The sequence below is a fragment of the Bombyx mori genome, chromosome 2 (assembly GCF_030269925.1).
Source record: "Bombyx mori chromosome 2, ASM3026992v2".
NCBI classification, from domain to species: Eukaryota; Metazoa; Arthropoda; class Insecta; order Lepidoptera; family Bombycidae; genus Bombyx; species Bombyx mori.
In genome coordinates this window covers 6,875,533-6,891,344 of record NC_085108.1, presented here as the reverse complement: position 1 = coordinate 6,891,344, position 15,812 = coordinate 6,875,533, and the positions used below count along the sequence as shown (strand labels likewise).

Sequence of the window (15,812 nt, the reverse complement as noted above, 5' to 3'; positions counted from 1 at the left end):
CACTCGGGAATAGTGTAGCTTCCAAACAGTGAAAGAATTTTTCAAATCGGTTCAGTAGTTTTGGAGCCTATTCAATACAAACAAACAAATCTTTCCTTATTCTATATCTATATCTTTATTAGTATAGATTTCGGATGCAAGTTTTGTTTGATACTCGACTGCACTCAGATAGCCCGATGGCGCGGTAACACTTCCGCTTGTGCGAAATGTTGTCAACTTTAGAACTTTGTAATCAATTAGTTCCGCAGCCATGGAAGGTACTGGAAACTTTTGAAACTGTGAAATTTAATAGACTGTTTATAAAAATATTAAACTGTGTAAAACTGTGTTTCGTTTGAGTCTTAAATCTAGAATAATATGTACTATGAATAATGTTGTTTTGTAAATAAAATATGTGCTATTTAATGTAAATTGTTTACTATGTTATTATTGTAAATTTTGATTTACATTATATATTTAATTTTTTATGAGTTACATCTTCATCATTAGAGAGATCAGTGATTTTCATTTATTGATTAATACAAAATGTTTATCTATGTAATCGTTTTACTACAGTAAAACTTAAAACTTCCCGTCCTAAAACCGATAGCATGTATGCTAATCCATATTATGTTGACGATGAAAATATTTTTTGTGTACATGTAAAGAAGTAACACCTATTTGTCGATTCGTAATAAAACAAAACTACTTAATGTGTTTTTTTAATTACCTCTCATAGTTTGTAATGATATTATTGAATTAAATAAAACACAAAAACAATAAATTTTATACGATTGTTTTATTTTTGTTTTTCTCCGAAATACAAGCTTACTTATTGCTCTGACAACATTAACATGGATGTCAGAATATTTGCTAGTACAGTTTTAATAGCATAGATAACAAAATTAATATTTAATAACATAGTCATTACACTTAATATGCATATTATTATGTATTGATGTACCGGTCAACTTGGTAGATTGACATAGTGTTGTTTGAAAACAGTACTAGGTGGTAGGCAGCGGTGTGGAACACTTGACAATAATACTATGTGTGTCGCTTCAAAGTCAGTTTTATTTTTTATTCCTCAGGTGGATGGACGAGCTCACAGCTTACCTGGTGTCAAGTGGTTACTAAAGTCCATAGACATCTACAACGTAAATGCCGCCACCCACCTTGAGATGTGAGTTCTAAGATCTCAGATTAGTTTAAATAAGTTAGTCAAATAAGTGAATCTATTAGAATATAACAGACGATTCCCTAATACTAAATCTCCTAGCTCCGGAATAAAAATAAAAATAAAATCGTGGTTTGTAATAGAAAAATTCGCACAGGATTCGTAATTTAATTTAAAAAGACAATATCTGCTTAATAATCTTACATAGCTTGCACTTAATCGATTGAATTAATTAACATGCCATTATCAGCTCGTCCCGTATCAATATATCTGTTTAACGCAATGTTTCAAGGTAATTTTCGGCAACTTCGAGACGTGAAATTAACTTGAAAATTCGTATCGAGAATCGATAGCATACATACAAATTTCGGGATTAGTATCCTGACCAGGATTATTAGTACCTATTATTTATTAATATCAAAAACTGTTCTTTTGTCTCTTGTTTTAGATTGCATATTATACTTATCGTGTTAACTGGTTTGTGTTTGTGTTCATTTTTATTATTTTATTGGTGTATCTTTATGGTATACCGTTAGCGTCTATGAAAGCGCTCGCTAACAGTTTGAAATTCTGTTTGGCTGTTAAATTATGTTTACATTGTAATTCACTGCGCAGATTAATTAATTTAATAACTATCATTTTAATATACCTAGTCAGGTCATAAGTATTTTCACACAGTAAAAACTTTTAGAATGCTGGCCACAAAAAAGTTTATTGAATTCGAATTTCGAATTGTTCATGAAAATAAAAATGTATACTTTTAGAATTTTACTCTACTTTTAAATATGGAGTGGACGCTTAAAGAAGACCGTAGACGACTGACCGCGCAGATTGAAGGCCTGTATTCAAAATCACGGAGGTCATTTTGAATAAACTTTAGTGTCATAAGAATCTATGTTTTGTTAAGTTCATTTTGGTATACGAATGGTTACATAATGAATAAACTTGTTTCAATTATTTTACATTAAACATGTGACAGAATTTATGACCTGACTAGTTATATATATATTAATATAATAATTATAATATAATAACTATAATAACGATCTGTATGCAGCGTCTCCTCAAGTATTTCGGACACGTGGCCCGACAAAATCCTGAGAACTTGGAAAAATTAATAGTTGTAGGTCACGTGGAAGGAAAGAGAAGTCGAGGAAGATTGCCAACCAGGTGGACGGACGTTGTCAAGGAGGCCACAAACATCAGGTCCCGGGTGCCATTAAGCAGGCCGATTGCAGGCAACATTGGAGAAAGCTAGTGCAAAAACTGGACCAAGGTGGTCACGACCCTCAGTAATGAGGAAGCGACAAAGAAGAAGAAGAAGAAGAACTATCATTTATTTTAAGTGCTCTCAATTTGCCGATTCGAAAGGATTGTCATGAACTTGGTCACTCTTCTCGAACGGATAGTAAGGATGATCCTGCCAGAAAGACATACCGACTGTGCGTTTCTCCTTGTTGAATGTACCTAGAAATAAAAAATCCTATTACTGACTGATACTCAGATCTTAGAACTTATATCTCAAAGTGGGTGGCGCATTACGTTGTAGATGTCTATGGGCTCCAGTAACTACTTAACACCAAGTGGGATGTGAGCTCGTCCATCCATCTAAACAAAAAAAAAAACAAATATTACTCTGTACTATCCTATTATTCCTATTACTCTGTACTATGTCTTCTTTTTTGTGTGTACATAAATAAATAAAATATATATTTATTCGCTTCGTTTCGCTAATAACGACCTGATATTTGAGTCTTTAGACACCGAAAAGTGTACTCTTTGGGGTCGATGTCTTTGGCTAGATCTAAGTCTCAGTTCCGTTGATCGTTTGATCCTGTCGGAGTTAGTAGCTTTGTTAAAGATGGCCTGGATCTTAGTAATAGGAGAGTTTGTTCCATAATTTGATGTAAGTGGAGAAAGATTTCGTGAATGCGTTTTATCAAATAATGCTGTATTCACTCACCAATCTTATTCATATCCTCAGATGACAAATTGAAATCGAAAACGTCAATGTTTTCCTCAATGCGGTTCTTCTTAACTGATTTAGGGATTGGAACTACCCCCTTTTGGATCTGAAATCGGTAAGGCCAATAAAAATTTTGGGGGTTTTATGTTGACTTTTTTACTGTGTTAAGATTTGCAGGATGCCTTGTGAAGAGGCATTGCAAAATTTAGACATAAATCTCTCCACGTATTGATGCTAAAGGCATAATAATCATGGTAAATAGGCGTTGTAGTATGAACCATCGCTAGTGAAGATAGGCTTAAAGATAGAGTTCGATATAGAAATAAGGTTAAGATAGTATTAATTGGTGTTGTGGTAAGATCTCTTGAAATGCTAGCCAAAAATTTCATATGCTCACCAAATACCGAAGAACGATTTGTGTAACGCTTTTTCCGTGTTTTTCGGCAATGGCCACGAGCGTGGGGTCGTCGGGGCGTATTGAGGGTAAGCTGTCGTGGAACATCGGGCCGAACGGGGAAAACGCCATAACAACTATACCGTTACGTTTGCAATAGTCAATAAGTTTATCTTGACCAAGATGTAGATTCACCTGAAGTTTGAGTCAGAGTTTAAAGATTTGGGATTACAATTGAGAAGAGCTGTGAGTACTGTAAACTGGCGATTTCATGACTAATGGGAGAGCTCATGGGGAGATATCTGATCAACATCTGCCCCAGTAAGATCAATGCTTCGCTGGATCTACCATTGTATCGGAATTACGGTATACTGACAAAATCCATTAAAACTCAATAGGCTTTTATTCATAGTGGTAGGACCTCTTGTGAATCCGCACGGGTAGATACCACCACCTTGCCTATTTCTGCCGTAAAGCAGTAATGCGTTTCGGCTTGAAGGGTGGGGCAGCCGTTGTAACCATACTGAGATCTTAGAACTTATATCTCAAGTTGGGTGGCGCATTTACGTTGTAGATGTCTATGGGCTCCGGTAACCACTTAATATCAGGTGGGCTGTGAGCTCGTCCACCCAGCCGAGCAATAATTCGAGTTAGTCTATCTAGTTCACAAATGGTTATCGTATCAAAGATTCAGCATTGCTCGATAATATAAAACCCGAAGCATTTATGTATGAAAAGCGGGCAGGCACTAGCTTCTACGTGTTAGCGTGGTCTCCCACCCTAATAAGATCCCTTTATCCAACAGAAAAACAATTCAGTTATAATCAAATCAATAAATACTTACTTCCACTTGTAAAACTGAAGGTTTTATTTGGCCATTCTCTAATATTCTGTCTATTTGTGTGGTGTTGAAGTTAGATATGCCTATAGATTTAGCTAGGCCTAGATTTTTAGCTTCCTCCATGCCTTTCCAGGTGTCCAAGTAATCTACAATGTCGAAACCTTTGAATCCAGGCTGAAAAAAAAGCATGTTTACTTGACGAAGCTTGCAGAGCGAGAAAGAGTTTGAGTATGATAAAAACCGAAACATTTAAATCAGTTTAATTGCTGCTGATATAGTTAATACGTGAAGAATCCACGGCCATTTCTGGCTAGAATACGTTGCTTGGTTCAATTGAGATTTAAGCAGTCTTTTAGCAGTCTATGGACTCCGCGGTCCTGTGTGCTTAGTGCGAGTTTTTTAACGTTCTCGTTAACGTAAAAGTTAACTCAAATTTGTATGGAATTGGAACGTTTGCCTACACTTACCGCTAGGAGCGCTGTTCCAACTGCATACAAATTTGAGTAAATTTTTACGTTATCGAGAACGTTAAAAAGCTCGCAATAAGCACACTGGACATCTTTGAGAGGGAGTTGCAGATAGACATGGCTTGTGATGAGACCAGGTCTCGATTCTCGTGAGATCACAGAAGATCTACGAGGTCACTGTCTTATGTTTGAGTGATCGTGTTCAATTTTGTCGATGGCAGAAATAAGCCCGACTTAGTAGACCCACAAATCGCCATACTTTCAAGGTCAAATAAAGTCTGTAGAAGAGATTAATGCGATACGACAATTAGGTACACACATATGGGCAAACAAGCTTATGTTCTATCTAGTATGATTATAGTCAACATTGATCTATGTGAATACCGCCGCCATCTTAAGACGTAGGTAAGTTTGACGTTTGTATTGCACACTTAAATCATTTCCCAATTAAATACAAATTAATATTAAGCAATCAATTAGTTATATAATTATTTTATTTTTATTGTTAATGCACTGTAGATTACACCTATAATTGAGGAGACATCTGGCATGAACTTTTGTCAGTTTGTCGTCAATGTTTTGTATTGATGATCACTTTGTTAATGCAACTTAATAAATAAATTTTAAAAATTACATTACTTCTGTTTTCTGTCTGATTTGGAGTGAAAATAGTTGATTTCAATAAATAAGAATAACATATTATTGCGAAGAAAAAAATAGTGAGTCACCTATATGAGCGGATATCGCCATCTTGGAACGCCAAAAAAAAGGTTTATCATCGAGATCAAGGGGCTTAATGGAAAATAAATTATTTATATAATTTTAATCCTCTTGTCGGCTAATTAAGTATTTTACGTGCCGCAAACGATCGTAATCGTGCAATAATTAATGACACAGGTAATCTTATTAAGGCGATTAAAATTCGGCCATATTGCTTTTCGCAAACGGGACTCAAGGAGTTTGGTGATTGATAAGTTTCAAAAAGTCTTACTTTCTTATGGCTCCTCTTCACAATCGGCCATGATGGGCGATTATAGAAACTCACGATAGTTTAGAGGGCATAAATGTCTGTGATCGGCCATCATCGCGTATGATCGTTCACAATCGGCGTTGTGTCGGTAGATCAAAAGAATGATGGCCCATTTTTTTTTTTTTTTTGTAATTTTTTTTTTTCAATCTCACCACGTCAACTGGTCCCGTGATAAGTTATTAAAGAAGTTGAGTTACAGGTACCAGATAACGGAAATAAATGTAAGATTTTTATTATACACATACATATATATTTAATATACATCCATAACCGTGGAAAAGACATTTATATTTATCATACAAATATCTTCCCTTGTCGGGATTCGAACCCGCGACCCCCTTATGTAGTGACCATGTCACTTACCACTACACCAGACGGCCGTTAAATTGTGTGAGCGTCCACCCCATCGCCGATTAGTCAGGCTGCAGTTGTCTCGAGTGTGTGTCAATTGTGTCGACTACAAAACTATGGTTGCCTGGACCTTGTTTTGTTCCGATTGATAGCCACCACCCACCACCTTCTTTTCTTCCATCTTGTTTATCGTTATCGGTAGGCAGCGGCTTGGCTCTGCTCCTAGCATTGCTGAAGTCCATGGGCGACGGTAACCATTCACCATCAGGTGAGCCGTATGCTCTCGTCTGTCTACAAGTGCAATAAAAAAAAAGAGTTTTCACGATTATTTTTTCGCGCACATTAACTAAATGACTATATGAGCTAACTAAAAATATTGTCGCCGCCGCGCCGCCGTGATCTCCTCGATTTCCATCTTCGATACCTAGACGTCCTAAGATATCAGTAGACAGTCAGTAAATGAACGTTCACGATTTTGTGGAGAGCTGCCCGATAATGGCGGCGATGATGGACGATCATTTGTTGGCCCATCATGGACGATTGTGAAGTGGAGCCTTAACATTCGCTTAAGATTACTTTTCGTGTACTAATGTTTATTTTTAAAAAGAAAAATGTGTATACAGACAACCTAATAAATGAATAAAAATAATAATTATTTAGGTAAAGCTACTTATAAATAGAAAATCTGCGTTAGCTCACCGCCGGTTGGCGGAGTTCCCGGAAGGCTGGCAGCATTTCCATGCTGGATAGCAATGCTAATTCTTTGTACAAAATACGTACCGGCCTTCTGGTCTCCCGAGGCCCCAAAAAGTTTTTTTTAAGGTCCTTAAAAAAGCTTTTAGCAGATAGGCCCCAGGGGCCCAAAGTTTCCACCCCAAACGGAACAAAAATGAAATCATTAGAGAGATTTTGTTATAATTTTATTTTTAAAATAATTTCGTCTAATATCTATCAATTGTGGTAATGTTCATTGCCGGCTAAATTTCGCATTCATTTAATTAGTTTAACATTGTAGATATAAAACGAATAACATCGTGTAATCAAAATCAAACACGTAATAACCGGCGGTGGGGCGCCTAGCGAATTACGTAGATCATGTATTTCTTACTTGTGGTAGGACTTCGCTGGTAGGACTCTTGTGAGTCTGCGTGGGTAGGTGCAACCACCCTGCCTATTTCTGCCGTGAAGCAGTAACGCGTTTCCGTTTGAAGGGTGGGGCAGCCGTTGTAACTATACTTGAGACCATAGAACTTATATCTCAAGGTGGGTGGCGCATTTGCGTTGTAGATGTCTATGGGCTCCAGCAACCCCTTAACACCAGGTGGGCTGTGAGCTCGTCCGCCCATCTAAGCTATATAAAAAAATTGTATTTTCATTAGCATACTTGAACTTTACTTTCCATTCACTCGGAACGTTTTTAGCAGCTGGGGGCGCTGTTCCAACTGCATTTAAATTTGAGTTAACTTTCACGCTATCGAGAACGTTACAAAACTCGCACTAAGCACACAGATGTAACTAGGCAGCGAGTTCCTTTACCGAACTATGCAATAAATAAATTAGTACTCACATTAAAAGCAACTGGATTGTGTATCAAGTACAGATCGACGTAGCTCATGTTCAATCTCGCCAAAGACTTCTCCAATTGTTTCACCACGTCTCTCTGATTGTCCATTGGTAGCTGAAACAAGGTTAAGCTACTTCGACAAAGCGGCGCGACACGATAACCCTTTTTATCGTGGCCGCCGCAATTAGATATCGGACCCAAGCGACAGGGCAACGCAAAGCCGGCGTCGCCTGAAACATGTCTTGTCGGATCCCCCGGATCCACTCTCGGTGCTTTTAGGCCCCTCAAGCACCGGTCACCGTCCTCATCAAACTCTTCGATTACCAAAAAGAGTATCTATACTAACTGTACCTATACTAATATTGTAAACGTGAAAGTGTCTTTGTTTGTTTGTCCTTTAGCGACGTAACGAAATAGTTTTAAGTACATAATGACAGTGACATGGGCTACTTTTTATCCCGAAAGAAATATCTTATTCGAACGGAAAACATTTTTAATATATTTATCAAAAAACACGTGACGCATTAGAAAAATTTACACTCTTTCTAGACCACGCGGACGAAGACGCGGGTAACAGTTATTATTTTTAGTATTATTATGAAATAAGGTTTTGTGTAATTCAAGGAGCGTGGGGCGTCCTCCAACCAGGTGGACTGACGACTTAGTGCGCACGGCGCCGCGGCGGGAGGTCGTTGGATGCGGAAGGCGGAGGACCGCATTATGTGGAAGGCATTGGGGAAGGTCTATGTCCAGCAGTGGGCAGATAAATGCTGATGATGATGATGATGATGAATGTTAGTGGTCCCTGGAAGCGGATATAAAGATGTCCTATCTACAAAAATTGCAAAATGACCCGTGGCCCACTGAGTTTCTCGCCGAATCTTCTCAGTGGGTCGCGTTTCTCATCCGCTGGTAGATTCAGCCAAGCACTGCTCTTGCTAGGGCCAGTGTAGCATCACTCCCGGTTTGAGCCCCGTGAGCTCACCTACACGTCAAGGAGAAGCTGAAATAGCCTCTAAAGGTTACCAAATAAGGTAGAAAACAAAATCGTCCATCGTCCTGCCTATTTCTGCCGTGAAGCAGTAACGCGTTTCGGTTTATAGAGTGGGGCAGCCGTTGTAACTATACTGAGACCTTAGAATTTATATCTCAAGGTGGGTGGCGCATTTACGTTGTAGATGTCTATGGGCTCCAGTAACCACTTAACACCACCTAAACAATAAAAAAAAAAAGATTAAATATATAGAAACTTAAATTTAATGTGAACCTTAACCTAGTCTTTTATTTGAATTTTAGCTATTTTCCGTTTGCCAATCGACAAAGGCCTCCTCCAACCAAGTTCCTAAGAACAATGTCAATTATCACTTTCAATTGTTTTATAATTGTTAGGTAGGTGTCACCTGTATTGTGTACACAAAGAAAAATGAGTGTCGGTTTTATTACAGCGACGCTTTCAACTTGCTTGCTTGTTGCTTCTAACAATAGAATTTCGTATTTAACTCTGTATACAAATTCGCGTCTGGCCGAGAATTCAGTGGCTAGTTTTACGTTGTAGATGTCTATGGGCTCCGGCAACGACTTACCATCAGGTGACCCGTGAGCTCGTCCACCTATCTAAGCAATAAAAAAAAGAAGAAAAAAAATTAAATTAATTCTGTCATTAGCTTTTATTGGTTATTGACGGTAGAATAATGAGATGAACATGTTTTCTTCAAAATCTTATTGATTGAAAAACAAATATCAGGAATAATAAATAATTTTTATCTAACAATATTTTTATTTTATTTAAATTAAAATTTAATTAAATGTTTGATCTTTGTTTACCCTCAAAAGACGTCATTCTTGGCTTTATTGAAACAGACACTTTAGCCTATTCACTCTGTGTGCGTGCGTACTCAAATGTCAGTTTTGTTATATGTCTAATGTCATACACTTTTCTAATTTCAATTCAAAGCCTATAAATAGGTTACTACTAGGTCTAAAACACTTTACATTATTTGCTAACGCTTATTTCATAGTAAGAAAAAAAAAATATTAAATTTGTTATTTAATATGTTCGGCACCTCCAAAAAAATACATACAAAAAAATCATTAAATCGTAACTTATGTTTTTTTTGTTATCAATGTCCAGAAATGATTGATAATTGAATTGACATATTGCGTAGGTAGGTACGACGGAAGACTTTTTTCTATACACCAAGGAACTTGTTATGAATAATCACGCAGAAGTTATCTAGAGACGATTAAACTACTCTTAAACTACCAAAGAAATTAAGATACCTAGAGGATTTTCATTTTAAGAAAAAAAATCAAAGATAAATATTAACATTGAAAATTATTATCACATAAATAATTTTCTTAAGCATGACATTGAAAATAAATGGATTTCTTAATTATTAGTTGAATTATGGATGAATGAATGGTATATTATATAATATTATAATATCTTGCACTGCACTAAAACTCCCTTGTCAAATAATGACAAAGCATATACCTACACTGCTTTTAACGTAATAACTCATTTTCACTATGCTTAGCGAATAAATGATTTCTTTCTTTCTGTCTTAAGATAGATTCTTTGTTCAAAAAATTCAAAATGGCGTCGTTTCGCGCCTTCGCAAGATCGTTACCTTAGTCACGATGAAGATGTCCTCTCTCGGAATGCCAGAGGCGCGGACGGCCGCTCCTATCTGATCTTCATTTAAATACAATGCGGCCGTATCGATTAATCTGTAATTTTAATTAACCTTATAACCTTACAACTGAAGCAGGGTAGACCAGAGACTGGTTAGTGGTGGTGGAACGTCCTGTGAGCCCGCACGGGTAGGTACCACCACCCTGCCTATTTCTACCGTCAAGCAGTAACGCGTTTCGGTTTGAAGGGCGTGGCAGCCGTTGTAACTATACTGAGACCTTAGAACTTATATCTCAAGGTGGGTGGCGCATTTACGTTGTAGATGTCTATGGGTTCCAGTAACCATTTAACACCAGGTTGGCTGTGAGCTCGTCCACCCATCTAAGCAATAAAAAGAAAACATATGTATATGATAATTTATAATAGGTAATCTTTTTGTTTTTATACCCACCTATATCCTGCTTCTAAAGCCCATTTAACCGGCTTCTCCGAGTCCCCTGGCTTAACTTCTTTCTGTCCTTTCTGTGAAAAAGAAAACAGTCGTTGAAAAAATGCGCCTGATGCTACTTCGAGCCTTAGAACAGTGTGGTGGAGTATGTACTAAATACATGTAACAAAATTCAAACTCGCAAAACTATCATTTTGCGTATTTACTAGTGGTAGGACCTCTTGTGAGTCCGCACGGTTAGGTACCACTACCCTGCCTATTTCTGCCGTGAAGCAGTAATGGTTTGAAGGGCGGGGCAGTCGTTGTAACTATACTGAGACCTTAGGACTTATATTTCAAGGTGGATGGCGCATTTACGTTGTAAACGTCTATGGGCTCCAGTAACCACTTAACACCTGGGTTATGAGCTCGTCCACACATATAAGCAATTAAAAAAAAATGTACCTCGTCGAACCCGAGGAAGGTGCCGAGACCCAAAGCCGGGATAGAGTTACCATCGTTCAGCGAGATCTTTGAAGCTTTACCACCACCAGTGGTCGCTTCCGACTGAAACAAGAATTTGTAGAAATGTGGTATTATTGGGGCGTGAATCGAATCACAGTAGAACGGAGTCTTCTCAGCGGGTTACGATTCCGATCCGGTAGTAGATTCATTCGCGAAGCAGCTGCTCTTGAGTTGATAGGTCTCCTTCGGAGGCGCTCGGGTAGCTGTTAGCAAATCCCGCCCCTCCTGGCTGAGCTTATGCTCGTCCACCTGTTCTGGTGAAACTGGAAAGGCCTCCGGTCTATCAGTAATCTCTCAAAAAAACAATGGAATTCACTCACCTTAGTTCATGTAACATTCAGGAGAAACTAATAACAGCGTAACTAAAACTACTTTTACGGTTTATTAGATTTTTATTGGCATTATAATACAGTTTCCGTCGTCGCGTCGTGGCGACAAAGAAAAAAGTTATAAAAACCGAAACGTCGGAATGACAATGATAACAAAAAAGCGCGGGATTAAATCGTAAAATTAGTTTTAATTGCGTTTCAAATTCGAGTAAGCTGAAGAAAATAAACTAAATTAAAATCGTTTTGAAGACTTTACTTGTAAAAAACAAAGTATGTAGCCCTAAAAAAATTGCAATTGCATAATCTTTTTGAGAGCTTTGAATTTATTAAGATAATAAAATAATTTAAAAAAATATATAGTTTGTAGTGTTCCGTATAATTTAAATTCGTGTGAAGACTTAGAACGGAACATAAAATATTTGATAAAAAAATATTGTATCTGTTTGAATTCGGAACGACAAAAGTGTCAACGACCGACGTCAGCTAAGACCACTGACACTTGAGTCGACTATTATCAAAGCCGGCAATCTGACTTTTGGACAATTATTGGTAAATCAGAAAAACGAATTATTGACTTTGTATTCCATTGGCAGTCACAAAACTCTTCGGAACGACATCTTAGATAAATAACAGGTTAACTATTAACCTTTATCTAATGCAGGTTTTGATCCGTATTCTTTGAAGGAGACGATTGATTATATTCAAATCAATCTGTATTGACATATCAATAACATTTTTTTTTCCAAATGCACAGATTGCCACCTTTGATAATAGACGACTCACTTTTCCCTTTTCAATTCCAGCCGCCAAAGGCGACACATCGATTTTATATTTCATCTATATATTAATACGTGAAGCAAAAACTTTGTATCCCTTTTTACGAAAATTGCGCGGACGGAGGAGTATGAAATTTTCCATACTTATAGAGAATATAGACAAGAAGTGCATTCTAATATTTTTTTTAAATAATGCATAAAAAATACATTAAATCAATAAAGTAAATATTACACACACTACATACCATGTATTTGACGCACACACAATTGAGAATAGATTGAATATTGCTTGTCTTTGTTAATATTTTTTATAGTGTAGTCTTGGCGAAATTTGTGATTATAAAAGTATAAAATATAATCATAATAGTGTACAAACTTACAATTCCAATTAATTATAGTCGAATTTCGACTACTGCGGGATGCAGTGTGCAGCTCACCTAACCTTATATTTGTAACTGCACACACTAAATTATAACAGTATTATATATTATACACGAATTGTCGACTTGAACAGTTCTCTTTTATTTCACCTGCAACACTCCAATACATGGCGACCCTTAGCCAGCAGTTAAAATTTTGCAACATACGTAAAATACGAGAGTAGCTGAATAAAATATACCTAAAGAAATATAATTATGAAGAATATTATGAAGAATAGAAGTTTGTAAAACGAGAAGAGGAAAGAAGGTTTTAAAATTACAGAAAATGAAAAAAAAAAAAGACCCTCACAGAAGATTGATTTGGATGAAGCGATGAGAACAATAGAAGAAGACAAAAAAGGGTGTTGCTGCCGGGAGCCGGGAGAATGCTCAAGGCTTATAATAAGAGGATATGCAGGGCGCCGGGAGATAAATTGTACGGGTCCGAGGTAGAGCAGCTAGGAGTCAGTTCGAGTCCAATACTGAGGAGTTCATTCACCCATGCTACGTAAGACGTCATGACCTACTTATACGTTGACAGTAAATACGTGCTTACTGCAATGTAAGTTTTTGCTCTGATATTGTAATTTTTTTTACGTTATTTTAATGTTCTGTATTATATTTTATTATTAAGTCCATGCGGAATTACTTTATATTCAGTTTAAGGAAATCTATGTCTTTCCATCCACAAGAGCAGGTTATGCAATTTAGAGCTAACCAAAATGTTAAACGCGGAAACTACAAAGGTTTCCGAGGCCGAGGAGATAGCTATTTTATAGGAATAAGAAAAATTATAATCGTAACTATAATTGTTATGAAAATAGTACAGGTCAACGAACTTCATATATCGTAAATCGAGGTAAACACTCAGGCGATCAACGCCAGCGTCAGCATTTTCGCGGACGGCCGATGAATAATCAGCATGTACAGCATAATACGCAAGAGTCCAATGTCCAAGACAACTTGCGCAACGATAACGCAAATAATTATGACAACTTAGAGTTTTTTCGTACCTAAACAGTGCACTCATTCGATTTTTATTTATAGTAATTTTTGTGTAATTAAGTGTCAGCTTAAAAATAGTAATATCGATCTTAATTTATTAATCGATAGTGCAGCTAGTTTAGTAGAATTTATTGAATTTACTACAACAGGATAAGATAGTTATAGAAGAAATTAGTGGTAATTTAGAGTCTATGGGATATATTTATTTAAATATTATAATTAATCATGTGAATTTTGCACAACTCAGCTGCAGATGCATTGAGCCGGATACCTTTTACATCCAACAGCTTAAAGGAAATGCAACAGCATGTAGTATCGTTCATGACAAGAGCACAGGCTCGTAGGTTACGTATTGACTGTGACAACAATAATATGGCTACGGAGGTATCCTCTACTCGAAGGCCTGATCAACCTAAAGTAGTGGAAATCCTCAAATGACCAATTGATTCTATTTTGTAATAAAAATACATTAAAACAGATAGAAAAATTCAAACATTTTACTAGTGATAATGGTAACTGCAAATTCGTGCCTGAAAAATCAGCAATTTTTATAATTTCTCAATCGTTGTCTACCGTAAGTGTGTTAATGAGAGAATTATAACGTTTTTGCAAGCAAATCAAAATAAACGTGCTCGTAATAATTAAAAGCAAGCGCTATGAACGACTTGTAAACAATTTTGTAAAGGAAATAAGCCATTTGAAAGGTTTTCCCAAGTTACTTGTTATTAAAGATGTGACAAAGAATTACTGACAAAGACACAAAGACTGTGATCCTAAATGACTTCCACCTGTTACCCACGAGTGGCCACGCGGGGGTAAACAGAATGTTAAATAATATTAGGAAGTATTATTATTGGCCAGGAATGACCAATGAAGTATCAGAATACGTAAAGAAATGTAAAAGTTGTCAGGTTCAAAAGCATACCAATAGACGTACGTACAAAGGAGCCAATGGTTATCACATCCACGGCATCCACTGCTTTTGAGAGAGTTATTTTAGATTTAATGGGGTCATTAGATGTAGATAATTTTAAAGGATAATAAAGCATATAGATAATAAAGCATAAAGATAATAAAGCATTTATAAAAATAATACAAAGAAGTTTGTAACTTAAAATATTGTTTTATTGGATTTTTGTTAGTAAAGTATGAAATTTAATAATATTTTGTGTAATTTAGTTTAAGTAAATAAAAAAAAAAGGAATTATATAATAATATCATAATTTTTTTAAAAAGAGGGGAGGTGTAGTGTGCAGCTCACCTAACCTTATATTTGTAACTGCACACACTAAATTATAACAGTATTACACGAATTGTCGACTTGAACAGTTCTCTTTTATTTCACCTGCAACACTCCAATACAGGGACCTCTAGTATATCTTTAATTTGTCAACTATGGACTAATAAAGATAATAATATCTAAACTAAATAAATACAGTCCACTCTCAATCACCACAACGCAACAGTATCATAGTCAATAAATATAAAAAAATAGTTACTAAAGATCAAATTAGTGCATATTTAAAAAACATCATACTTTTTAATTAGATCAGCTAAAAGAGGGTGGGTTCTTGGGTTTTTTTTTACATAATAACATAACAATTGTTATAAAAAAATAACATTTCTAATAAATATTATCTCTATGTTAATAATAAACAACTTACCAGATGAACAATTAAAGTTGTTATAACAAACACGATGCACCTCATTGTACAAGGATACTGACTAACCTAGACAAGCTCTTGAGTTACTATCTTATAACGTTGGTTAAAGGATACAGCTTTGTGTGGAGATATAGCGACAGCGGTTATCGCTCCGCTTATGAAAAATCTCCAAACTCACTTTCAATTTACTGTTGGTAGGACCTTGGTAGGTACGGTGAAGCAGTAATGCGTTTCGGTTTGAAGGGTGAGGCAGCCGTTTACGT

At 36.3% G+C, this 15,812-nt stretch overlaps 1 protein-coding gene across 1 annotated transcript; it reads right to left on the bottom strand.

The window, feature by feature from the left end:
• Positions 1-759: 759 nt before the first annotated feature.
• On the bottom strand, positions 760-15,642 carry LOC101740752 (aldo-keto reductase AKR2E4-like). The gene is made up of 9 exons (XM_038015624.2): positions 15,550-15,642; positions 11,297-11,398; positions 10,856-10,926; positions 10,400-10,499; positions 7,773-7,883; positions 4,361-4,531; positions 3,520-3,711; positions 3,120-3,228; positions 760-2,623 (listed from the first exon to the last, which is right to left on the bottom strand). The coding sequence occupies exons 1-9, from the start codon at positions 15,592-15,594 to the stop codon at positions 2,508-2,510; spliced, it is 1,017 nt and encodes a 338-aa protein (XP_037871552.1). The 5' UTR covers positions 15,595-15,642; the 3' UTR covers positions 760-2,507.
• Between the last annotated feature and the right edge of the window lie 170 nt (positions 15,643-15,812).